Genomic DNA, 25,687 nt, shown 5'->3' with positions numbered 1-25,687 from the left:
CCCTCTCCTTCTGGCAGCTCAGCACTCCCCTTCCAGGCTAGCCAAAGGCTGCAGCTAACGCTGTCCACTCCCCCTACTGCTCTGCCCACTGGCACCTGCCCTCCTCTGGGTTCCTGTCTCTTTCCATATCACATTCAGCCTCTTGCAAGCCTCCTTCCCCCTCTGCTTTCCTTTCCCGTCCTCCCATCCCTGCCACTGCCTGTCTCTTTAGCCATCTTAGTCCCGCCTCCATTTGTGACTCAGCCTTTGCTCACCCTTCCTCCTAATCTTGCAACACCCTCCCGATTCCAGGGCATCAAGACAACCCTCTTTCCCTCCCCCAGCCTGCCCCTGCCCTCTGCTCCCACGCTGACCTACAGGAAAGAGTGGTAAGACAAGGACACAGTGAACCCCTGGGGCCGTCTTTCCCCTGGAAGTGGTGTCGTGCTGTCCCCATGGTTTCTGCTCTGTTCACTGCAGTGCTGTGTGGATAAGCTTGGAGCAAGGACCCTGTCTCCTTACCTGTCTCTAAGATGTCACACACAATCATGGTGCTATACAAATCCTAGCGACGGGGGCAGTGCTGCATGGCAGTGACCTAGCTCCTACTACTGCAAACGCTGGCTCCTTGATCTGCTCCGCGCAGCATCCCATGCACACTGGCTGGGTTCTCCCCGGACTCCCTGCTGTGCGGATGCATATGCTGGCTTCTTGTTGTCAGGATGCTATACCACAGGCCCAGGAGACCAGGACTTGCTCCCACCTGCATAAAGAGGAACCACCAACACAGTTGTTCCTCCAGCTCCTCCTTCTGGCACCTTTTCAGCTGCATGGCCTAGCGGGTCCCAAAGTCCAGGACTGCAGGGGTCCGTCCAATCCCTCCCCACATGACAGCACAAGTAACTCCACCAGACCAATGTTACCCGTCTCCTGCAGGAGGAAGACGAGGGTTCTAGGTTCCATTCCTGGCTCTTCCACCCTCTTGGGGGAATCGTTTCAGCTCGGTGTGCCTCAGTTTCCCCATATGTGGAATGAACTGTGAGCTCTGTTAGTGTGTGGGGGAGGGTGGAAGGTGCTAAACAAAGTGGCTCTGCTAACTCTGGCTAGTTGTGGTAGAGGAGGAGTCTTTGAACCTGAGTCGGCTCCCAGGCTTCTAAAAGAATCAAACAGGGCTTGCCAGAGCAGGGATCCGTAAAGACCAGTATCCTGGCTCTGATCATGTTTGGCTTTAATCGCTCGGGGCCTCAGTTCCCCATGTGCAACACGGCGATGATAGCCCTGCCCTGCTCCCCGGCGTGTAGTGAATGTTTGTGAAGCTCTCAGGCCCTGCAGGGGTGCCCCAGAGCAGCCTGAGAGGCAGTGACTAGCCTGGCTTCAGAGCAGGGTTTGGATGGCGGGTATAAGTAATGCCGGCCCATGCACTGGAGCAGAAGGACAAAAAGAAATGTTGGAAAGCTGCCATATTCAGCGAGCCCCGGGCATCCTGTGCCCCGAATGAGGCAGGGGTCCCGTGGGAAAAACAGCATATAACACACACACACACACTGCAGGACCGGAGCTCAGTGAGCGCTGTACATGTATCACAGGCAGGTAACCAATGGCTAGTTAATCCCCATATAATTACAATTAAACCCATTTGTCCATCTGAGCCCGTAATTCTGCTGGTGAGACGCAGGCTCCTCCAGCCGCTCTCCCATGCTGCTCTTGGGTGTTTCCCACGATCGTGGGCCGAGATCAGCCACACCCTGAGCACTGCATGACCAGCTGTGGGCCGGAGCAGTGCCTGGGCTGCTGCCCACAACCCTCCAATCTCAGCCGTGCCCCACGCGTCCATGGGCCCCGATTCCTTTCCATTCACAAGCTCACGGCATCCAGCTTCACCTTCCCAGGCAGTGGCCACACGCGCTCTGGAAAGGGGGAGAGGGGAAAGAGACCATCAGAACACCAGCGAGAAGCTGGAGATTCGATTGGGGAACTGTTGCTGGCTTCATTTTTCGTGCATGGAAAAGGAGGGCTGGTCGAGTGGCGGAGGCCCTGGACTGGGACGCAGGAGAGCTAGCCTCAGTTCCCGGCTCTGCCATAGACCCCTGGGTGCGTCACGTAGGCACGGATCCCCAAAGGGCACCTATCTCCAACTGAAATCAATGGGAGCATGGTGCCGAAATCCCGCTCTGTGCCTCGGCTGCCCGTCTGCCCAGGAGAGAGAACAGCCCTGCCCTGCCCAGGGCCGGCTCTACTGTTTTTGCCGCCCCAAGCAGCGTGCCGAATTGCCGCCCCGGACAGCGGGGGCAGTCCGTGTGCCGTTAGGGCGGCACACACGTTTCCGCCACGGCGGCAATTCGGCAGCAGCTTCAGCCAGAAGACAGAAGCTGCTGCCGAATTGCAGCTGCGGGCAGCTGAACATAGAAGCCGCCGCCGAATTGCCACCACCGCAGAAACGTGTGTGCCGCCCTAACGGCACACAGACTGCCCCCGCCGTCTGCAGCAGCAATTCGGCGCGCTGCTTAGGGGCAAAAACACACAGACTGCCGCCCCTTGCAGATTGCCGCCCCAAGCACCTACTTGGAAGGCTGGTGCCTGCCCTGGCCCTGCCTCACACTCCTTAGTGTCTGCGAGGGCCTCAGGCACCAGGTGAGGGGATCCACGGAAGAACCTCGCTGGACGCAATTCTCCGCCGCTCTCAGGCATGGTGGAGACTAGGAACAAGGCAATCCTAGTAAGGAACAGGAGAGCCGATTGCAGGGATCGAAGGCTCTGCTTGGTTTCCATTAAAGGGGCTGGGGGATGGCTGGCCACTCTGCCCACACAATGGGAGCAGCAGGGCCAGGAGCAAATCACCCCACGTGCCATCCCCTCTTGTGTCTCGTCCTGGTTCAGAGGCGTTGCCTCTAGGCAAGGGCCCCTGGGGCCCTGGCCAATTTGGGGGCCCCCAGGTCTGGGGGGCCCAAATGTTCTTTGTGCCCAGTGCTCCGGTAAATCTTAATCCGCCTCTAGGGACAAGCGGGAGATTCAGGCTCCATGGCCCAGTCGGCCCTTGGCCTCTGCTGAGACTGCAACCCAGGGCTATTGTACTGGAGCTATTCATGAGCTGGGGATGGGGCAGAGATCCCTGGCCCATCGCACCCACCAGACGGCAGCAGCTTGCCCTATGCCTGAGCCAAAGGGATGGCTCTGGGGCAGACGCCCTCTCGGCTGGTCTCCGTTGGTGTCTCCTGACTCTGGCAGTTTGGTTTGGAGGCTGAAGAGTTTCAGGAGCCCCATGCCTGAGTCCTAAACCTAGTTGCTCACTGGACTCCGTGAACCCAAGGCACCAGAACCAGAGCTTTCCGGGTGGCTCCAGCTGCAGCCATTCACCTGCATTTCTAGGGTGCTGTGCTCCGTTTGGAGGGCAGCGCAGACGTTCCCCCACTCCCCATCCAGCTCTGCCCCTCCCTGGCTGAGGAGCGACGGGCTGGCCCTGCCTGCTTGCTGTGGTCAGTGCAAACATACGCAGCTTTGTCCCGGCAGCACAGAGAGGAGGCTGGGAAACGAAGCCAGACTTCAGGGAGGAGGGCACAAACACCCCTCTCCCAAGCCATGGGTAGGCTGGGGGCTGCTGGAGCCATGGGGACAGGACAGGGCCTGAGGATGCACTTGGGGCTCTCCCTTGACTCCAGTGTGTCTTGGATCAGGCCCTTAATTTGTATAAACCATGGTGGGTTGCAGCTGCCCCCTCGCTAATGGGCTGGCAGGAGAGTCTGGTTGTGAGAGCCAGGGACAGGGCTCAGGGACCTGGGTTCTCCCCCCCTCCCCCCCCACCGTGGCACTGGTTCTGTGGGGGACCTGGGCAAGTGAGTTACCTGCTTTGTGCCTCAGTTTCCCCATTGCTACAACGGGGGTGACAGAGAGGCTTGATTAGTGTTTGTAACATGCTCTGGAAATAGGCGTGGAAGGGTTGAGTGCACCGCTCAGTGTCGGTAATTGCTGATTTCTTCCTTCACCCCCAGGCCACGATTCTCTCGTTTATAGGGCGGTAGTGCCTAGGCCCTGCCCGGTGGGCCAGGTGCTGCACACACACACAGTAAGAGACAATTCTCTGCCCCAACAAGCTTAATGGAGTTAGGTGCTCGCCCTTGTGGCAATCCAGTGGAATCTCAGTGCCTAAGGCCCATGGGCTCATTTGAAAACCATGAAATCTAGCAAGGGGTTAGTAGTTCGGGTGAAGAATTCACTATCCCGTGAGTTTTGCACTGAAATGTTTAAGAAACTGATCTTCTGGAACACAAGTCAGGAACGATAACCATATTCCTGCCTCCCACCTTCTGCAGCTGTTCCCGACTGCGTCAATCACAATTAGGATGGGCAGGATTTCTTTTTCATTTCTTGCTGGTGCAAAAAAGGTAATTACACAAACTTGGAACTAGCTGTTGAGATTAGCCGCTTGCAACTCGCTAAATAACACCAGACTCTGTAAAGTAGAATTGCTGCATCTCAGGAGAGTACGCAGCAGACACCGAGCCGTGGTAATGGTGCATTTCAGACATTGGTTGATACAAGAAGAAAAAACATTGGTTTTGCTTTGAGGCACATGACCGCACAGTCCCATGAACCTTTGATCACTGCAGAACTGGAGGCAGCCAGCATTTAAGCAGCCATTGGCAGGGCAGGAGATGGAATGTGTGCATGTGAAACTCTCAGCCGGGTGAAATGAGCTGTTAGCGTGACCGAAAGGGCTGGGGTTCTACAGTGTTGGTTAGGCGAGGTGGGTTTTATTTCAGCCGAGTATCTACCAACAGCTACAGGTCAGGGCAGCCTGTGACTCTGCATGAGCATGCACTGAGAAGCATCATGCAAAGCCCAACATGCATGTCCCAGTGAACAGCTTACTGTACCTTTGGGTTGCAAAGAAACTTACACAGCATACGGGTTGTCACTTCCAAACACGTGCCCTTTAAGCAAAAGGAACTAGATGTAATCACGGCTTGGACTCTGCTTTCAAGCCCACCCCTTCTAGGTTTCTCCTTGGTTATCACATGCTGGTTACGGATGCAGAAAACTCGCCTTTTTTGGAACATGAACTGCTGTGAACTTCCTCACAGCAGTGCCCCTTCAGCTTTGAGGGAACAACACTTTATTTCCCATCAATCCCGTGCTCCTTCCCCGCTGCTCCCAAACCCAGGACCAGAACGTCTGTCTCTGAGCTATAAGCTATAAGTCCTGTGTCCAGTTCTGGTGCCCATAATTCAAGAGGGATGTTGTTAAATTGGAGATGGCTCAGAGAAGAACCACAAGAATGATTAAAGGATTAGAAAACCTGCCTTATAGTGAGAGACTCAAGGAGCTCGATCTAGTTAATTTAACAGAGAGAAGGTTAAGGGGTGACTTGATCACAATCTATAAAAATCTGCAGGGGTAGCAAGTATTTAATACTGGGCTCTTCAATCCAGCAGAGAAAGGTCTGGCGTGATCCAACAGCTGGAAGTTGAAGCTAGACAAATTGAGGCTGGAAATAAGGTGTAAAGTTTTACCAGTGAAGGTAATTAACCACTGGGACAATTTACCCCGGGGCATGGTGGATTCTCCGTCCCTGACCATGTTGAAATCCGGATTGGCTGATTGTTTCTAAAAGCTCTGCTCTAGTTCAAACAGGAATTAATTCACGGGCGTTCTCTGACCTGTGTTATACGGGGGGTCAGACAACATAATCACGCTGGTTCCTTCTGGCCGTGGAATCTATGAAAAAACGGGCCCAGCTTCTCCTCTGCCTTCCAGAGTGTGACGTAGGAACAGCATTGATGTGACAGGAACGGCTCCTGATTTACATCAGTGTAAGTGAGCAGGATCTGGCCCAATGCCCCAACCGATGGAAATGTTCCAGTCCAAACTGCACACCGGCCTCGATCCTAACAGCGCGGCCCCAGCCACACCCCAGCTGCCCAGACGCCCCAATGACGGTGAGCGGGGGCCCCTCTCCCGCTGAAGAGCTGGGCCCATTATGCAACAGCTTCCTCCTTTCCTCCCTTATGCGGGAGGTACAAAACCCATCCCCCAGCCAGTCAGACCCTCATTCCCTCTGTGCATTTCTGCATAGTGCACAATGTCCCTGTACTCTCTCCGGGTGCCCCAGGGCACTGGCCAAGTTACCGCCCTAGTCGCTGGGCATGCTTGACTCACCCTGGACAAAGGAGGGCTGCAGCAGTGCCGGTGAATGGGAAAGGCACAGAACCGGGCGTGGGAGGCGTTATTTAGCAGAGGAAAGGGGCGGGCGGGAATGAATCTGAGGCAAGGCCGATTTAGGCTGAACATCAGAGAAAGTTTCTTAGCTATTACGCTCCTGTGGAGCAGCCTCCTCTGGGTGGGGTGGATTGTCCAGACCGGCCCCGGCACTGGACGACAGAACGCTGGAAGGGCCTGGCCAGTGGCTGGGGATGAGCAATACAAATAGTAACACTCCTGCCCGGGGTGAGGAGAGGCCTTCTTGGGCCTCGTTACCAGCTCTGCCTGGCAGATCTGAGCTCCGTTCTGCCTGTACACGCAGCACTCCCCAGGGGAGAGCCCACGGCTCAGGCGTGCCCTTGGCTGCTGTTCTCCCAAGCAGCTGCCTCGGGAACGGGCTCTCTCCGGGATCAAGCAGCAGAGTCTGCATGCGGGGTGTGATCATGCCTGGGTCCCCGCGCCAGCGCCCACTGAAGCCTTCGTGCTCGACCCCCTCTCGTGGAAGCATCAGGAAACACATCGGAGGGAGGGACTCGGGAAGCTCCGACTCATCAGCTGGTGCCAGAGAGCTGCTGCCCAAAATGCAGCGAGGTGAGTTGCCCAGCACCCCTCGCCCCGCTGTGCTGCACAGACACGTGGTGAGCGACAGATCCCGCCCTGGCCAGCTTACGAGCTAGCTCCGTGCCACTGATCCGCCTGCCCAGAAGAAATCCCAGCTCCATCCCTGGGCTCGGCGCATCAGCTCGTGCAGCACTTTGGGTTTGCACTATGGCAGTGAGCGGCCAGGCTGCGTGTGATGTCATCTCCGTTTAGCACCGGTGGAAGGTGCAAGCTCAGCAGGCCTGGAGCCCAAGAGGCTAATTCCTGCTTGCATTGTGCCCGCTCTGGAGCCAATGGCAAGTAGCTGCAAAGCATCCCCAAGGCTCCCCGGCACACGGCATACCTCTAGCTTAGAAGCGGGGGTGCTGAGCCAGTGTAGCCTATGAGAGCCCCCAGCCCCACGTGGCATGTGCAGGCAGGAGCGGGCATGGCCAGGGTGGTCCTCTGCCCCAAATATCTCCTAGGGTGGGGATGGGCATTGCAGAGCCTCAAAGGCAAAGGGCATTTCAGTGCCCAGTTCCTACTTGCAGCTTTGACCAGTTCCCTGTGGTAGTGCAATGGCCCAAAATACAGCAGCCCTCGCCGCTGCTCTATCCCGCACCAGGGACCGAACCAGCTGAGGAGGCACAAGTTACCGCCTTACAGTCCCTGCACCAGGCTGGGAGCTGGGACAGAGAGGAATCCCGGCAAGTCCCAGCCCAGGTAGCGGCTGCGCAGCCCTCAGCCCCCGCTGCCTTGCGATGGCTTGGACCCTGCAGCCCAGGAAGAAGGAAAGCTGCTCTGTCACCTGGCGGGGAGTGTGCAACAGAACTAAGACCAGCTGGCACTAAGGCCAGTGGGCCAGTGCTCTGTAAAAGACACTAGCGAACTTGGGAGAGAGAAAGATCACAATGAAACCTACAGTGCAAGCAATTCTCTCTGCCCCTTGCAGTGGAAATCTGTCACTGGCCTTCAGCAGCCCCTGTCCCTGCTGCATCCAAGTGCCGAGGCAGAGATTAACAAACTCTGGAGCAGAGCTCATAGGGCTGTTTTCATCCCCACGGAGGCTGGTTTGCTGGTTCTGATTTTCCTACATCCAGGAGACATTCACAGTCACAACGCCGCTGGCGGAGAACAAGCTTTGAGCTCTTGGACACAAGTTGTGCATCCCCGCACCGTGCACGCAGCACGCAGGAACATACCTGAGTCCATGACGACGTTCAAGGGGGAATCGTAGGCCTGCAGGAACTGCGCAGGGCTCAGGAGCTCCCGGCACTCCAGGAGGTGGCAGATGGTGTCCTGGGGAACAATTAAGTTGGGGACCTCCTCCAGAACGGCATCAGGGAGGTTTGGGGGGCTCTGGAAATCAGAAGAGGCAAGAAAGCCCTCAGCCACTCAATGCCAGAGGAAAATCGCGCCTGCCACAGCCAGCGGGAGAACTCGACTGAGCGTTCCGCCGCCCACCGAGCCTGCCCACCTGTGGTGAGCCGGGCCGCTCCTGCTCTAGACGATGGAATTGAAAGTGGCTAGACAGGTCAGCGAGGACCTATAATTCCAAAGGCAGCACCACCCTGTATGTGGGGGCATCCCAAAGATTTGGCTAGAGATGGGGCGTGACAGACCCCCCCAAGCTGCCCACCTGCATTAGGGGTCACTAGCAGTGCCTCCTGGGCCTTACCTTGGGGTATTTCAGCAGGTGCGTCCCCAGTTTCAGGAGCATCACCAGGCACTCACTAGTGATGGTCTCAATTGGCTCCTCGCGCGAGGTGTCGTAGCCCAGGTGCCTGCTGGGCACAGCCAGCACCTTGTAGCTCCACTGCTGGAAGAGCCGGGAGGGAATGTTGTGGGACAGCACCAGGATCTTGGGCTCTAGAACAAGGGCCCTGGGACAGGCCAGGGCAGTGGATCAGTTCCCTCTCACAGCAAGAGGCCTTGTTACATGCAAAGATGGTGCCACGCTAGCCTGGCATTGCTAAATCAGTACCACCCCCTGGTGTGGACACATTAGGCTGGTAAGAAGGTGCTCACATCAGTACAGCTCTTCCCCTGCATTTAGACTGTGCCTGGCTTTCAGCCAAAGTGGACTTTTTGTTTTTTAACTTTTTGTCTAAATTTTCCACAGCTACAAAACCTTTTTCCAACCAGCTCTAAAGCAACACCTGGCAGCAGGTAGGAACACCTCTGTTACCCCTTTTAATCTGCAGGGGGAGACAGAGAGCTCAATAAGCAAATTAACCTGGTGGCAGGTTGGTGCAGACCCTCCAATTTCCCCTTTCCCCTATAGAGGGCGCCAGAGAGTGTCTTTTCCCAGCCAGTGTCTGAGCTGTGGGGCTCCCGTCTTCCCCTCAGCTGGAAGCTGGCAGCCTCGGCCCGGAGCCATGCTTCCCACCGGGGTGCACCATGCCCACAGAGCTGTGGCTGCAGCTCCCTCTCCTGGCTGTACCCGGTAAAGCTGTACAGAGATTCAGAGATTCCAAGGCCGAACAGGACCATGGTGATGATCTAGCCTGACCTCCTGTACGACCCAGGCCAGAGAAGCGCCCCCCCCCCCAAATTCATAGAGCAGATCTTATAGGAAAACATCCACTCTTGATTTGAAAACTTGCCAGTGAGGGACAATCCACCATGGCCCTTGGTAAATTGTCCCAGTAATTACACCCCCTGTTAAAAACTGATCCCTTATTCCCAGTCTGAATTTGCCTAGCTTCAATTTCCAGCCCCTGGCTCTTGTAATATCGCATTAGTCAGCTACTGCCTCCCAGCCAATCGCAGCAGAGGCGTGTGCTTTTAGATCCCGAGGTTCCCAGGTTTGATCCCCGCACGCAGCCCAACTGCCATCGTCCTCGCTCATGTGCATGCTGGGGTTTGGTGAAAGACGCTGAACTGCGGCAGCTGAAAACCCTCCAGCCACTGGCTGGCCAGCCCTCACCTGTGCTGCTGGGGCTGCATGTCTCGCAGGTCCCTCAGGATGGAGTAAAGCACCTCGCTGGAGGCCTGAAAGAAGAGCAACTGCATTAGCTGCTCACCCCTGCCCCCCTCCGATCACGTCTCGACAGACGCCCAGGGCTGCACCCCGGCGGGTGGGATGGAGGCTCCGGGCGCACTGGCGAGGGTGTGTGGCCCCGGCTGGTGCAGGTGTGAGAGGACACGAGTGAATCTGCCCAGGCTGCTAGCCCAGCTCAGCTCGAAGATACCAGCCGCAGCTGCCAGGCGTGGGGGCAGGAGGAATTCAGCACAGTGAGCTGCTAAAAGGGGGATGGGCATGGGGCGCTCAGATTCTGGCGTGGGGGAGTCAGGCCTGCGGTTCTTACATGTGGGGTGGGTGAGCTAGGTTTGAGGTCCTTAGATTGTGGGGTTAGACAGCAAGGCTGGGGGATGGGCCCGCACATTGTGGGATTGAGAGCGGGGAGGGATAGACCCTTAGATTCTGGTGTTGGGGGTGAGGCCTGGGATGGGGAATGGGTCCTTTGATTAGGGGTGTCATAACTATAAAGGGAAGGGTGACCGCTCTCCTGTGTACAGTACTAAAGTCCCTCCTGGTCAGAGACTCTAAAATCCTTTTACCTGTAAAGGGTTAAGAAGCTCGGGTAACCTGGCTGACACCTGACCCAGAGGACCAATAAGGGGACAAGATACTTTCAAATCTTGGGGGGGGAAAGGCTTTTGTGTGTGTCCTTTGTTTAAGGGGTTGTTCGCTCTTGGGACTGAGAGGGACCAGACATCAATCCAGGTTCTCCCCATCTTTCTAAACAAGTCTCTCTTATTTCAAAATTGTAAGTAAAAGCCAGGCAAGGCGTCTTAGATTTACTTTGTTTTCTCAACTTGTAAATGTACCTTTTACCAGAGTGCTTATCTTGTTTGCTATACTTTGAACCTAAGACAGAGGGGATTCCTCTGAGCTCTTTAAGTTTAATTACCCTGTAAAGTTATTTTCCATACTGATTTTGCAGAGATGATTTTTACCTTTTTGCTTTAATTAAAAGCCTTCTTTTTAAAAACCTGATTGATTTCTCCTTGTTTTAAGATCCAAAGGGGGTTTGGATCTGTATTCACCAGGAGTTGGTGAAAGGAAGGAGGGGGGAAGGGTCAATCTCTCCTTGTTTAAGATCCAAGCAGTTTGGATCTGTATTCACCAGGGAATTGGTGAAAGGTTTCTCAAGGCTTCCCAGGGAGGGAATTCTTAAGATGGTGGCAGCGGACCAGAGCTAAGCTGGTAAATAAGCTTAGCAGTTTTCATGCAGGCCCCTACATTTGTACCCTAAAGTTCAAAGTAGGGATACAGCCTTAACAAGGGGACTGGAGGGGATATGGGGCAAGGCCAGGGTGGGGGATGGGCCCTTAGATCTGGGGCTGGGGAGGATGGGGGTCTGGGGCGGGGACAAGGTTTTGCAGTGGTTTTCCAGTGAGGTTTGGGGGATTCTAGCTCTCACTTCCCACCTTCCACAGCTGTTCTCTGTCCTGTTGCTACACACACACACACACACCAGCCAGGCTGAGTGTAGGGTGACTGGTTTGGAGGGAGGGATGGGGAGACGGGGTGCAGAGTGTTTCACGTAGGGTGACATGGGGTGAGGTGGGGAGGAACGGGACGGGGGAGCAGAGCTGGATGCAGCCTGCGAAGGACAATCCTAAGCCGTCTCGCAACCCGTCCAGGGCACCCCCAGTTTCCGATCCCTTTCTTTGATGTTCCCATCCATCCGCAGGCCGGCCGGCCCCATGCCCGCCATGCCCCGTACCTCCAGGGTGTGCACCACGTAGGTGGGGTAGAGCAGCAGGAGGCCCGTGACCCCCTCGCCCTGGTAGTAGCGCTGCAGACTCAGGAAGAGGCGGTGCCAGTACCCTGTGGAGAACCCAGAGCCCACACAGTGTTTGCTGGCTGATGCCACTTGCCCCCCTCCTGCCCCTGGGCTAGTGCGGCCCCGGGCTCCTGCAGCTGCCTGCTTCTGAAGGCTGCAGGATCCCTCCTGCCCTTGCCCCCCGCCCAGTGCACTGTAAAGGGGTGGGGGAAGGGACCCCTGTGCGGCATGGCCCCAGGGCTCTGCCCCGCTCAGAGCACCCATGGCATAGCAGCCTCTAGCAGTCAGAATGGTAACTCCTGAGCTGCCTGGGGCTGGTTGCAAACCAGTATCATGCATGTTGGCATCTCCGTGTTCCTCCGGGAGGCTGCATGTCGCCCTCCCTCACTGGGGGCCTGGAATCGGCTCGCCCAGTGATGGGGGCCAGAGCCCCACCAGCCTGCACAGCAGCACCCATGTCTGCAGCGTGGCCCAAGCCATCCTTCCCTGGATCCCTGAGCGTCCAGCCTGGGCTCTCCATGCACACTGCCCTCTGGCAGGGCCGGAGTGAGGCAGGGGCGTGATGGGCCTGAGCCCAGGGCCCTCCCCCTGCCCCCATGGGCTGACATTAGACTCCCACTTGGCCTTTAAAAGAGAAATGATCATTTTTCTAGCCCACAAATGTGACCTGTGGATGACAGCAGCCTGAGCCTGAGATGCTAAGTGTGTCCCATGCATCTCAATGGGGTGCTAACTCTGACACCTGCTGCTCGGGGGATCCCATCCCAGTAACAGCACCCCAGCAGATAACTCTGCACATGGGGAGTTCTGGGGAAGGCGCCAGCCCAGCCATGACGGTGTCTCAAACACAGCATGTCACCTAGCCATTTGGTCGTAGGCAGCGCTGGCCAGACACTGCAATGCGGCGTGTGGTCGGGAGCTAGTGTGCGCATGGCCCTTGTTCCATTTCAGGCCCCTCTGCCCTCCACTGATGTGTCTAGTGAAGAAACAAGCTGAGGCGCTTACCTGCTAAATCCCGTTTGTCGGCCAGCTCCGGGGAGATCTTAGCCAGAAATACCAGCCTGTGCAGAAGCGATTTCTAGAGGGGAAGAGAGAGGCCAGCTGTAATTCAGGCCCTGTAAAGGAAGGTTGCTGCCAGTGCCAGGCAGAAGAGGAGGCACGGAGACGGAAGAAAGGAGAAATGGGAAGGGGACGGGAAATACCATGCCCTTGGGAGGGCTCCGGTGCTGCGTCCGGCGGGGGCTGGACTTTGTGCCACCCGGCTGGTTCTTAATGTTACAAATGAGCCGTCCTAGGCTGGTGTGTTAGAGCCACGTGTGTCTGTTGGACTGGCACATGTATTGTAAATGTCATGGGTGCTTGCACCTCGGGATATGTAGTATCAGGGGATGGGATAGCTCAGTGGTTTGAGCATTGGCCTGCTAAACCCAGGGTTGTGAGTTCAATCCTTGAGGGGGCCATTTAGGGATCTGGGGCAAAAATCTAGGGATTGGGCCTGCTTTGAGCAGGGGGGTTGGACTAGATGACTTCCTGAGGTCCCTTCCAACCCTGACATTCTATGACTCAGGGAGCTAGGACGTCCCTTCTGGTCCTAAGGCTGCCCACTGTGTGCCCCTCTTCTCTGGGACACGCCCAGCCAGTGAAATTGGGCAGGTGAGCACGTGGCCCTGGATTGGCTTCCCAGTGTCACGTGGAAGGATCTTATAAATGAATTGACGCCCCATGGCCTAGCTCCCAAATGGGCCTCTCCCCTAAGGCAAGGAGATCTTGGTCAGTTTCACAGGACCCGTGCCAGCTCCTCAGCGAGCATCCAAAGCATTGGGTTCCCAGTGCAGGATCCCCATGGAAATCATATGGGAGCTCCTACGATAGCTTGGGATGTGTCCAGAATGCTACCACTGCAGACAACAAATGTGTCCCCCTCCATGGCATCTCACCAGGCAGGCTGGGGGATCAGCACATGCCTTTCATCCCAGGAGCCAGTGCCCCAGGTCAGGCTGGGGTACCCGGGCGGGAGGGCCGCTGGCACTGTGGGAAGGAATGTTGCCCTGTTCCTCTCCTGTGAGATTTCCATCTCAGAGGGATCAAGTGGGCTAGCGCCTTTCCCCAGCACTCAACTCGTGCAGGAGGAACCCGGGCAACGGGCACGCAGCGCTGCATCAGTGTGAATTTCCCCAGCAGAGAACAGAGGCACCATATGCTGAACCGCGCCTTTGTCTGTGTGCATAGGGATGTACGGCTAGGATCCTTGAGTTTGATTTGCTCTATAACTAATCCATGAGGATCCTCAAGTCCAGGCTCCTGGTGGGAGCTGTGAGGCACTCAGCAGCATCTGACAAAACTGGCCATTCCGCCTGTGTCTGCAAAGAGCGGAGCGTTCGCAACAAAACCACCACCGAGGGCCTCTGCTGACATTTCTGGCAAGCGCCTTCTCCTGGGGAAGGAGGCAGGAATGGAAAGGTCCTGGGGAGCATTCGGAGCCTGGGGAAGCTCGTGGCTGGACGCGCCTGTCTCAGAACATTAAAGTTCCCCCGTCAGGGGAAGGTGACTTGGCGGTGAAGGGGGTTGAAGGTAAATTTCAGTTGATTCCTTTCTGGAATGGCTGAATTGAAACAGAGATGCTGTGAGCTGAGCGAGAATAGTGCTCTTTGCATTACAGTGGTGCTTAGAGACCCCTGACCAAGGGCAGGGTCCCCTGGTGCAAGGCGCTGCATATACCCATAGTGAGAGACACCCCCTGCCCCAGCAAGTTTACAGTCTAACCACATAAACAGACCCAGGAAGTGGTGTTATTCCTGTTCTACAGATGGGGAACTGAAGCACAGAGCGATTAAGGTGCTCAACAATGTCTCAGGGATTGAGCCACTGAACAGGAGCTGACCCCAGATGTGTCTGGTCCCCAGTCAGCTCTGAAAATCTCAACCTAAGTAACGTGCCAAAGGGCCACACAGGGAGTCAATGGCAGAGCCAGGAGCTGGACCCAGATGCCCCATGTCCCAGTCCAGCAGCAGCCCTTAGTTAGTGACTTTCTGCCCAAGAGAGCTGATCTCACACATGCTGTGCTGGATTGTTGCCTTGATAAGATGTAGCAGCAGGCAGTTAGTGATGATGGACTAACGGATTTCCTGTCCAACGCTTTATTGTCCAGTGCACCCCTTGTTGTACCCGGACCGCACTGCGCAGTTGCTTTGCACTGGGGAAGTGAGAAAGTCCCTTTTGGAATGGTTGACGGTGATTTGATTTGCCATCTCGCCCTTGGAAATGGCCAGGTTACCCTAAAGAGCGTTGTGATTTCTCTACCTATTTAAAGGGCTGTAAAACTGAAGCTTTCCTGAGCTACCAAACATTTTCTGCACCCTTTGGGAGGCGACAGAAACGCAGCATGAACTGGGAAAGGGGATTTGAAAGAGGCTTGTTTGGATGCCAGTCAGAAAAGCTCCCAGAGCTACTATCCAGGCAGCCCTAATGTGGCCACAAATAACCTGCTATTTGCAGAGGCCAGGTTCTGCTGTTACTCCTCTGCCCCTTACTCCCCGAGTAGCTCATAGACTTCAGTGCAACTACTATGGAGTATGAGGAAGAGCGGCAGAAGCTGGGCTGTACAGAAGTTACAGACTCTAGGAGCTAGCGCTGAAAGGAGCTGCAGGGTTTGGGGCCTGAAAGATTCTAAGTTTCTAGACACAGATTCTCCCGCTGAAATCAATGGACGCTAGGAGCCTAAATACCTTTGTGGATCTGGACATGACTGAGTGGAGAAACTCCAAAGCACAATTGACATAGCAATGCTGCCCAAGTCAGGGGCTCGGTGACAGCATGGGCCTCCCCTCCCCCAGTTACAGCAGGGTGAAAGGAGCAGTGCTGATGGGCTCTAACCATGTCCCTGTGCATAGATTGAAATGCTCTAGGACAGGGGTCGGCAACCTTTCAGAAGTGGTGTGCCGGGTCTTCATTTATTCACTCTCATTTAAGGTTTTGCGTGCCAGTAATACATTTTAACGTTTTTAGAAGGTCTCTTTCTATAAGTCTATAATATATAACTAAACTATTGTGGTATGTCAAGTAAATAAGGTTTTTAAAATGTTTAAGAAGCTTCATTTAAAATTAAATTAAAATGCAGAGCCCCCCGGACCAGTGGCCAGGACCCGGGCAGTGTGAGTGCCACTGAAAATCAGCTCGCGTGCCGCCTTTGGCATGCGTGCCATAGGTTGCCTACCCCTGTTCCAGGATCTGCAGCCTGCAGAAGCTCTGAGGTCTAACACACTCTTGTGCAGCGTAGGAAGCCCCCCAGCCCTCCGTCGCTGGCAAGCTCAGCCTGCCCCACATGTGCCAGTAAAAGGAAGATCAAAGCCCTGATGTGGGGCGTTTACTGAGACCACATCGCACCAACCTCCCCACAGCTGTGTGGGCCGTCTCCCAACCTAGCTCTGCCCGTATTCCAGTCCGTCCCCACACCGTGCGCTGGAGACTCAGGAGACACTGACCGTATCCTCCTTGGCAGGGGGGGCTTGCCTGCTGAGCATGTGCTGAAGGAGATTTGTCCGGACCTTCTTCTGTGGCGACTCCTTCGGTTTCGTCTGCCCCGCTTTCTCCCGACCAGCCATGCCCCCCCTCGCGCCCGTCCTCTGGCTGCACAGAAAAAGCACTAACGGCCCTCAAGCCAAATCCAGAATTGCTGCTTGACCTCTTAGAAAGCAGCTCTTGCTGCCTGGAGGTCACAGTGCAGAGAGACGCGGGCGCTGACCAAGTACCACAGCCTGGAGTCCGTCACACTGGCTGGGAGCAAGGCAAGACTTTGGCCAGGCAGCAGCTGCGAGTTGACAAAAGGGTTTCGGTGTCTTAGCAGCAGAGCCCAGGCCCTTACCGTTTATCCCTTTCGTCTGCATTGTTTGCTGGCATTTTCCATTGGCGCGTTAGCTGGCAGGGGGCAGCGGTTGCTCAGGCAACACGTGGCATGTAGAGATCCATTCTTTCCTGAAGCCTTTGAGAGGTTCTGGGACGCCAAGGGCTTTGTGACAGCTGGGCTGTTAGCTGAGCCTCCCTTCGGGTAAGGAGCAGGGCACAGCAGGAGGTATGGCCACACCTAGCTCTGTTCCCTAGCAGGTGTTTTTACTGCTGCCTCTTGAGCACCAGGCTTTAATTTGCAGGTGAAGGCCGGGGGGCTGAGCAGTGGCAGCTCCCCCAGCCTGGGCAGCACGGGTGAGTGACAGGAGCTAGACCTGGCTCCTCATTTAGCTCAGTTTCCCCACTTTGCAGATTTCCCTTTCAAGTGGCCGGCTCAGGAGTTAGAAGGGCCGGGGAGTTGGGGTGGGTTAGGGGAAGGCAGGGTCCCCGCCTTTGGGGCTGCCTGGGTGGGTCAGTATGACATTGAGCTCCCGCGGAGTCAAACCGCAGGACGTCAGCGTGCGCCAGGGAGCGCTGAGCGTGCGGCAGCAGGGCCCACGCGGGCAGGCTGCAGCGCTGGAGGACCGCGCCCCGGCTTGCTGTGCACCAAGTGCTCATGCAGGCCTGCCGAGCCGGGGCTGTACCATGGCCTCTGTGGATCCGGGCCAGAAGGGGCCGGGTGCCAGGCACCGGGTGCTGCGTTGTGTTCCAGACCCCACAAGCCATGCAACGTGGCCTATCTCACTCCCTGTGCCGCGAAGCTCATGGGGTCCCTCAGGCTGCAGCACAGTCCCTAAAGGGGAGATGCTTTGTCCCTGCAGCCCTCGGCCCTGTCCCCCAGGCCCTTGGCATCCAAGTGTTTCCTCACAGAGGGCCCCCCCACGATAGGAGCTCTGCACGGATCCCCACGGGAGGCTTCCTCCAAAGTCTTCACTCCGGGGCGGGGTTTGACCCTTCCACTGCCAGGAAAGAAGCCAAGGGTTTGGCCCATCCGCTGCCCAACGGTGCCTCCTGGGCCAGGGCTGCACTGACAGGGACTCCCGTGCCATGGGCTGCCTCAGCACAGTGGAGTAGCCCAGGGTAACCCGAGTCTGTCCATTCCACGGCTGGGGAATGTGGAGTTTTGCTGAGGGCAGTTTAACCGCCTGTCTTTTTACCACGACACCACTGCCCCAGCACCCCGTCCCGCTGGAGGAAGGGGCGGGCTGGAAAGTTAATGCAGCCACTGCTTGCCAAGGGGGATGCATTTCTAGCACAGGCTTCCCCACCCCTCCAGAGCCCTGCACCCAACCTCAGCAAGCTCAGGCTGGGGGAAAAGGACTGGGGACAGAGAGAACTCCCAGCAGGGGGATCCTGAGGAGACACTGGCCGTGGACGCAGGAGATAGTTAATACTTAGTACAGGGAGTATGGGGGGAGCTAGGCCTGGAGGTGAGCCCAAGCGTTGGCCGGTACGTGGCCTGTTTGGCCCCTGGCCCAGAAGGCACAAGGCCTGGCTGATGGGCAGAGCGGTGGAATTTGCTGGGTCTGATTGCATTGATTTCTTTGATGCTGCCCGCCAGCACAGCCCCTTGCAAACTGCCCTGCCCCTTCAGTGACCCCATTGTCTTGCCCTCAAACACGCAGGCCTGGCCTGGCCCTCTGCTGTCCCATGTTCAGGGGTGCATTGTGACCCCTTTCTCCCAGTGTTCCTCGGTGGCCATTTCCCATCTCTCCCCACCAGCCCACTCTCCTGCTGAAAGGCCCCGTGCCTCATAAGAGCAGCCATGCCAGATCAGACCAGTGGTCCAGCTAGCTCAGTATCCTGTCTTCTGACAGTAGCCAAGGCCAGATGCTTCAGAGGTAATGACCAGAACAGGGCATTATCGAGTGATCCATCCCGTTATCCAGTCCCAGCTTCTGGCAGTCAGAGGTTTAGAGACACCCAGAGCATGGGATTGGGTCCCTGACCATCCTGGCTAATAGCCATTGCTGGACTTATCCTCCAGGAACTTATCTAGTTCTTTTTTGAACCCTGTTATAGTCTTGGCCTTCACAACATCCCCTGGCAATGAGTTCCACAGGTTGGCTGTGCGTTGTGTGAAGAAATACTTCCTTTTGTTTGTTTTAAACTTGCTGACTATTATTGTCATTAGATGATTCTTGTGTTATGTGAAGGAGTAAATAACACTTCCTTATTTACTTTCTCCCTGCCAGCAGCCTTCTTTCAGCCACTGCAAGCTGGTTGGATCCCCCATTTAAAGCACATGGGCACTGCTCCTAGATCAGCCTGTACTCCTGGCTGGGCATGACCCATGTTGCTTTCCTCCTTCCCTCAGTCTCTGGCCCCTTTGCAGCCACTCTATAAAAAGCTTATTGTCAGTTCATGGGGTGGTGATGTCACAAGGTAAGTCAACCAATCATCACCCTTCCCTCTCCCTATTGGACTCTGATGTGATGTCAGAGGTGAGTCGACCAATCACCCATTCCTCTGCCTGCCCCCTTCCCACTGGAATGTGACATCAAAGGCACATCAGCCAATCACCGCCTACCTTCTCCCACTGCCATTCATTTGCATATTGTAATGTGATTGGTTAAAATGTCTTTTCCCTGAATATGTCCTGTTCTGAATTAACAGCCTAGCCTTTGATGGCCTCGTTTGAGGTGTGCAGGGCCTGGCAGCTGGCCTGCTCCCTGGCATGAGCTCAGACATGCAGCATTTGGTCACTGTCCTGGGAACATCTGGGGGACTCATGTCATTGCAATACAGGGGGTGTGTGGGTATTTCTCAGCACGTGTTGCAGTCCTAGCCGCTGTTGCTCACTCTGGTTTTTCTCCCTCTACGAGGCCAGCGCAGACCTTTAATTTAGAGCCTGCAGAGACGTTTGTATCCCATGGGGCCAGTTTCCTGCTTTCCTAGGACCTGACACCACAGCCTGCCGCTGGCCTTCCATGCAGGCCAGAACCATCCCGTTTGCCTGAACGTCACGCCAAACAGGCCTCGATGGCTGTTCACGCCCCCATGCTGGGGTCCTGTGGCTGCGCTGCTGGGCATTGGTCACACACACAGAATGGTTTTTAAAGCAAAGCCCCCCTCCCCCGCCCCCAGTCAAAGAGACCAGTGAGTGAGAGCGGGTTGCAGCGGGGTTGAACCATGGGACAGGGATGGCTCAAACCCAGTGAAGAATGACGCCCACCCCACCCCCCGCTACACACAAACCTTTCGGATCGCCTTCTGCTGCTCCTGCGCCAGCCCATACACTGAGAGCCTGGCCTTGAAAGCAAACTCCTCCAGCTCATACTGGACGCTCCGGGCTCGCTTTGTCCTGGATGCCATGGCTGCAACCTGCAGCTGTTGCTTAGTGACTGTGTCATGATAACAAAGGGGCCTGGGGAGCTTTGCCAAGGGCCCGCCCACTGTAGCCCGGTGGCACCACGGCGCTGCTGGTGTGCATGCCTCGCTGTTCGAAGGGGAATGCAGGGCACAGGGACTGTGGCTGTGGGGGCCTAAGCCAAAGCCCACGGCCATCCAGGGGACCCTTTCCCATGGGGAGAGGGATGGCCGGGGTGCAGTGCAGCATGTGGGTAAAAATAAATCCTGTGAGGCATTTTAGTTTAAAGGAAAAGTGTCTGTCTGATGGCCCTGTGGAGTCACCGATCCTTTGCGCAACAGGGGCAGTGCCTAGGCAGGCTCCCCCACCCATGTGCTGCAGCCCTGCTCACTGCTAGGGTTAGATCAGGCTTCAGCGCCCGTGGGAACCTTGGCCTCTCTGCCCAGTCGGCCTGGCCCAGTGGTTAGGGAGCTAACGGGACTGGAGCAAAGCTGGGGTCAGTTTCTGGCTCCATCACAGACTGTCCCTAAGGGCTTGGAGAAGTCACTTGGGGAATGTGTCCCCAGCCTGCATAATGGGGATCGCACTGCGCTAGCTGACAGGGCGCTGGGCGGTGACTCACGTGGGAGGGCAGGACGCACTCAGATGCGGCAGTAAATAGGGGCTAAGAGCCGGCGCTCGCTGCTCCCCAGACAGCCTGCAGCTGGTTATGGCTTTTAGTCACGGCTGCCCTGCACTGGCCTCAAACTGCCCACCCTAGAGCTAGGCAGGGATGGATGCCATTACCAGCCCCCTGCCCGAGGCTGCTGCGGGCCTGTCCCCACCTGAGAAGTGCAGGGTCTCAGTTGGTACCTTCCTGGCGCTCAGCGCCCTGGGCCCAGTGTATGGCATTGCTCCAGCGTGATGTTTGTGGGTGACACCACCACTCCCCAGGCCCTGTGGACTCTTCCACAGGGACCAAGCCTGTCCAGGCGGGAGCCAGAGCTTCCCAGAGACCAGCCCAAGGCTGTGGCTGGAACTGGCCCAGGAATTGGGGCCCAGCCCAAACCGCCCCACCAAGTGCCAGGCATCCCTCTCTCAATAGAGTGTAGTGTGGCCAAAGGCGACCAGCCCACCGCCCAGCCCACACACACTCCGCCAAGGGGCACAATGAGACGCAGCTTCTGCTTCTGAGGGACGCCAGCCGCTCACCCACCTGTGCCACCCACTGCCTCAGCCGGGCTGGCCGGCACACACTGGGCAGCTACTCCCCCCCCCCCCCCCCCGGAATTCAAAATGGGGCTAAAGTTGTCGTGACTCCCAACGCCCCCCTCGCCCCCACATCCATCCCCTGCCTGCCCCCACCCCCAACCGCTCCCTGAACCCCCTCATCCATCCCCTGCCTGCCCCAACCCCCCATCGCGCCCTGAGCCCTCACATCCATCCCCTGCCTGCCCCCAAACTCCAACTCCCCCTCGCTCCCTGAGCCCCCACATCCATCCCCTGCCTTCCCCCAACTCCCCGAGACCCCACATCCATCCCCTGCCTGCCCCCACCCCCAACTGCTCCCTGAACCTCCTCATCCATCCCGTCTGTCCCCACCCTCCAAACCCCATTGCTCTCTGAGCCCCCCATCCAGCCCCTGCCTGCCCCCACGCCCAACCGCTCCCTGAACCCCCTCATCCGTCCCCTGCCTGCCCCCAACCCCCCATCACTGAGTCCCACATCCATCACCTGCCTGCCCCATCCAACCCCCACATTGCTCCCGGAGACCCCCATCTATGACCTGCCTGTCCCCCAACCCTGCTCCTCACTCCCTGAGCACCCCAAGCCACCCCCCCATCGCTCCCTATCCATCCCCTGCCTGCCCCGTCCAACCTCCATCTCTCCCTGAGCCCCCGCATCCATCCCCTGCCTGCCCTCCAGCCCCCAAACCCCCATCACTCCGAGCCCCCCATCCATTCCCTGCCTACCCCATCTCCCTCAGCCCCCCATCCATCTCCAGCCCCCAACTCCCCATCTCGCTCTGAGCTCCCCATCCATCGCCTGCCTGCCCTCCAGCCCCCCCATCGCTCCCTGAGCCCCCCCCTCCATCTCCAGCCCCCATTCGCTCCCTGACTCATACGAGGGCAGTCCTGGGCTGGCTGACCCAGGATCGCCCTCTGTTTGGACGTCCAGCTAGCCCGTTAGTCAACTCTGCTTGCCGCTGGTCCCCATGAGCTGGGGCAGCCCAGCGGTGAGCAGCGCTCAGCCCAGGAGCAGGACTGTTTATCTTCCCTCTGCTCAGGCCTTTCCTGGAGACAGACGCGGGGCCAGATCCTTAGCGCTGGGCCCTGCCATTGCGGTGAGACCCCTGGCCGGGGGTGCCTGCAGCAGCAGCCCTGTGGGCTGAAGGGCGAAGCTGTGGCCAGCTGGAGAGCAGAGCAGGTGACTCCAGAGTCCTTGGCAGGGGCTGGCATTCGGCTTGGGGCACAAAGTGTCACTCCAGCAAAGCGCCCGTGCCCGTCCCTGTGGGCCTGTGCCTGCCAGTCTGCTGCCCTTCCTCCTCCCAGAGCCCCTGAACTGAATGGGGCTACGCCTGGAGCACAGTGCTGCCTGCCTGGCCCTTCGCTCTCCCCCACCACCCCTCTGGCAGCACCTCAGACACGGCCCCCAGTGGGCCATGGTGCCATAAAGTGACTCATCCTCAGGCCCTTACCCAGCCAGCCGCTGGTCTAGGCACCCTGTGCTCAGGCAAGTGCCAGCCAAGGGGCAAGGCCCTGTGTGTGTCTCTGCGGCCCTGCCCCTCGGGGTGTCGTTCAGCCCAGTGCCCAGCGTGTAACTCACCCACGGGATTGTTCATACGCCCTGTGCACTGGGGTCAGTGAGCCGTGAGCCACGGGGCACTGGGTCAGTCACATGGCGTGTGGGGGCCAAGAGCCAGTGACACACAGGGTCTGGGGCGCAGAGGGGGTTAGTGACACATGGGGTATGTGTGGGGGGGTCAGATACAGATGGGGCACTGGGGGTCAGTGACAAGGGGCACAGGGTGGGGTCAGTGACACAGGGGGTGCAGGGCACTGGGGTGGTCAGTAAAACACAGGGGCACAGGCACTGGGGGTGTCAGTGACAAGGGGCACAGGGCATTGTGGGGGTCAGTGACACAGGAGCACAGGGCACTGGGGGGGTCAGTGACACACTGGGTGCAGGGCATTGGGGGGTCAGTGACACACAGGGGCACAGGGTGCTGGGGGTCAGTGACAAGGGGCACAGGGCATTGTGGGGGTCAGTGACAAGGGGTGCAGGGCATTGGGGGGTCAGTGACACACAGGGGCACAGGGCACTGGGGGGTCAGTGACAAGGGGCACAGGGCACTGGGGGGTCAGTGACACACTGGGCACTGGGGGGGTCAGTGACACAGGGGCACAGGGCGCTGGGGGGGTCAGTGACACACAGGGGCACAGGGCATTGTGGGGGTCAGTGACAAGGGGCACAGGGCACTGGGGGGGTCAGTGACAAGGGGCACAGGGCATTGGGGGGTCAGTGACACACAGGGGGTGTAGGGCACTGGGGGGCAGTGACACACAGGGGCACAGGGCACGGGGGGGGTCAGTGACAAGGGGCACAGGGCACTGGGGGGGTCAGTGACACATGGGGGCACAGGGCACTGGGGGGGGTCAGTGACAAGGGGCACAGGGCATTGGGGGGAGGGATAGCTCAGTGGTTTGAGCATTGGCCTGCTAAACCCAGGGTTGTGAGTTCAATCCTTGAGGGGGCCACTTGGGGATCTGGGCAAAATCAGTACTTGGTCCTGCTAGTGAAGGCAGGGGGCTGGACTCGATGACCTTTCAAGGTCCCTTCCAGTTCTAGGAGATGGGATATCTCCATTTAAAAAAAAAAAAAAAAAAAAAAAAAAAGTGACACATTGGGCACAGGAGATTCAAGCTTTGAGGGTTTACCCGACAATCTCTGGAGTGCAGGAACTCCCCAACCCAGGCACCGTCAGCCCAAGAAGCAGACAGACGTTCGGCCCCTCCATAGCCCACCCCCCGCGGGACTCTCTCCCCACAGGAGCCACTGCCCAAAGTCCCCAGCTCGGTGCTTGTTTGATACGGCTTTAATAGAAAGCTCTGCAAAACCCCAGCGTGTGCGGCCAGCCAGGCCCCCGCATACAAAAGCTCAGTAGAAGACTTTATTATTGCATAGACCTTGGTGCGTAAATGATCCCCCCCTTCTCCCACCTCCCCCCCCCATCCCCATCCCGTCCTTGGTACGAAAAATAGTCGCCTTTTACAAAACAAAAAGCGTCGTTGACGCTGCGTGAATAAAACTCTCTCTGCGTATAGAATAAATACTCTTCCTCTGCTCTCCCCGCCGCTCATACCCCGCCCCCGATCTCAGCAGCCCTGTGCTGGGTACCATCCTATTAAGGCATGGGTTGTGCAGGGAGCCCCGTCCCCTACACACTCGAGAGAGACCAGGCATCAGGGGCGCGGCAGGAGATGGCTCCCTTAGCAATCCTAGGGAAGGAGAACTGGACCCAGCCCCAGCGGGACCTGGGAACCCAGATATCAGACCAACGCGGCTTCAATGGACATCACAGCCCCTTGCAGCCTCCCGCTGGGTTTGTCCGTTTCCTCTTTCCGACCCTGGTTGCCCTGGCTTATAGCAGTAGCCGCGCTCGTCCTCCAGCCCCCAGCAGCTCCGGGTTAGAAGCTGGATTCAGGCACTGGTTTCTTCCTGCCCAGGGAGGCCGTGTGGTACTTGACCCTCTGCAAGGTGCCACAGGCCACCTTCTCCAGTGGCACGCTGCAGCTGTGCTGGTGGCCGCTGCTGCCGTTCTTGTAGAGGGAGGCCGACCTGCGCAGCGCCCAGTCGGCCTTGCTGTGGATGCTGGCGGAGCTCTGCGAGCGCTTGATGTCCACCTCGGACCGGCTGATCCTGCCGTTGGCCTGGCCCTCCTTGCCCCGCCGGCCCAGTGTGCCGTTGGCCCTGCCCTCACTGATGACACTCAGGGTGCCATTGGAGAGCGACGTCCGGGAGGAGCCCATGGCTGGCTCCGAGGCGTGGGGCCGCTCCGACTCGCCAGGCCGCTTGGGCTCCTTCTTCAGGAAGCCAGCCCTGAAGATGGTGAACTTCCCTTCCGGCTGCCTCTCGGCCTCGGGGTCCCTGTCCCTGCCGTGCTCCCCAGCCTTGGTGGGGGTTCTTTGGTCGTGGTCCCCATCCCTGCCCGGTGCCCCTCTGGCCCTCTGGGAGCGGTGTGGGTGGGGCAGGGTGCCCGCGCGGGCTGCCCCATTGGAGCTCACTTTGCTCCCGTTGGTCTTTGGCTCCTCAGCTTTCCAGGGGGCCCCCGCGTTGACGGGCAGTTCTAGCTTCTTGGATGTCCTCTGCGGCTGGCCCGCCTCCTCCTTTGGTTTGCTGCTCCTCTTCAGGGTCCCGGCCATCTCGGTGGCTGGGGACGCTTTGCCGTGGCTCTCTGCAGCACCTCCCACCGCACCTGGGGAATTCCCACTCGCCCTACCAGCCCTGCCGGCCCCTTGGTCCTTCCCAGCCGCGGCCGGGATCTGCGGAGGCCTCGCCGGCACTGCGGTGTTCTCGCTGCCCCCTGTCATGAGGGGGACGATGGACTCGTTGGTGTACCGGGGCCTGCGCCCAGATTCCAGGTATTCCACCAGCTCCCCAGACGCAGCCTGTGGCCTGTCTCTGGCTGCAAAGGACCAACGTAGGGGCACTGGCTTGGTGGCCCCCAGCCTGGCCTTGGTGGGGGACACTTTCATGCTGACGCTGCGCCCCTGAATGCTGCGCACCAGGGGCCTCGACTCAAAGCCTCCTGCAAGAGAAACACAGGCAGGTTGGCGGGAGCCCCCGAGAGCAGAGCAGAGCTGCATGCTGCCCCTTGCGGGGCATCCGGGGCCAGCTCGGGTTGGGCGCAGCTCCCACCAACGCCGCTGGAGCTGCCCAGGAGTGGCCAAGGGCAGGATCTGGCCGG

The 25,687-nt window shown here is 57.9% G+C and overlaps 2 protein-coding genes across 2 annotated transcripts in view; both read right to left on the bottom strand.

The window, feature by feature from the left end:
* Positions 1-1,833: 1,833 nt before the first annotated feature.
* LOC135887595 (testis-expressed protein 47-like) lies at positions 1,834-19,937 on the bottom strand. Its single transcript, XM_065415314.1, has 7 exons — positions 19,629-19,937; positions 12,555-12,627; positions 11,490-11,593; positions 9,683-9,747; positions 8,432-8,636; positions 7,956-8,112; positions 1,834-1,886 (listed from the first exon to the last, which is right to left on the bottom strand). Exons 1-7 carry the CDS (start codon positions 19,935-19,937, stop codon positions 1,834-1,836), a joined length of 966 nt encoding a protein of 321 aa, XP_065271386.1.
* A 4,470-nt stretch (positions 19,938-24,407) lies between these two features.
* Positions 24,408-25,687, bottom strand: part of USP43 (ubiquitin specific peptidase 43) — a 177,669-nt gene continuing 176,389 nt past the window's right edge. Inside the window, exon 15 of the mRNA XM_065415820.1 lies at positions 24,408-25,528. Coding sequence (XP_065271892.1) covers positions 24,408-25,528 — 1,121 coding nt within the window. The remainder of the gene's footprint in view (positions 25,529-25,687) is intronic.

Source organism: Emys orbicularis, chromosome 13 (assembly GCF_028017835.1).
Source record: "Emys orbicularis isolate rEmyOrb1 chromosome 13, rEmyOrb1.hap1, whole genome shotgun sequence".
NCBI lineage: Eukaryota > Metazoa > Chordata > Testudines > Emydidae > Emys > Emys orbicularis.
The sequence above is the reverse complement of the archived record's forward strand: the minus strand, read 5'-3'. Positions and strand labels throughout refer to the sequence as shown.

Coding starts and splice junctions, on each gene's coding strand:
- LOC135887595 (XM_065415314.1), bottom strand. CDS start 19,937: ATGGCCGTGGGCTTTGGCTTAGGCCCCCACAGCCACAGTCCCTGTGCC. Junction 12,628..19,628: donor AGCAGAAGGCGATCCGAAAG/GTTTGTGTGTAG, acceptor CTTCCCCTCTAG/AAATCGCTTCTGCACAGGCT. Junction 9,748..11,489: donor ACGTGGTGCACACCCTGGAG/GTACGGGGCATG, acceptor CTCTTCTTTCAG/GCCTCCAGCGAGGTGCTTTA.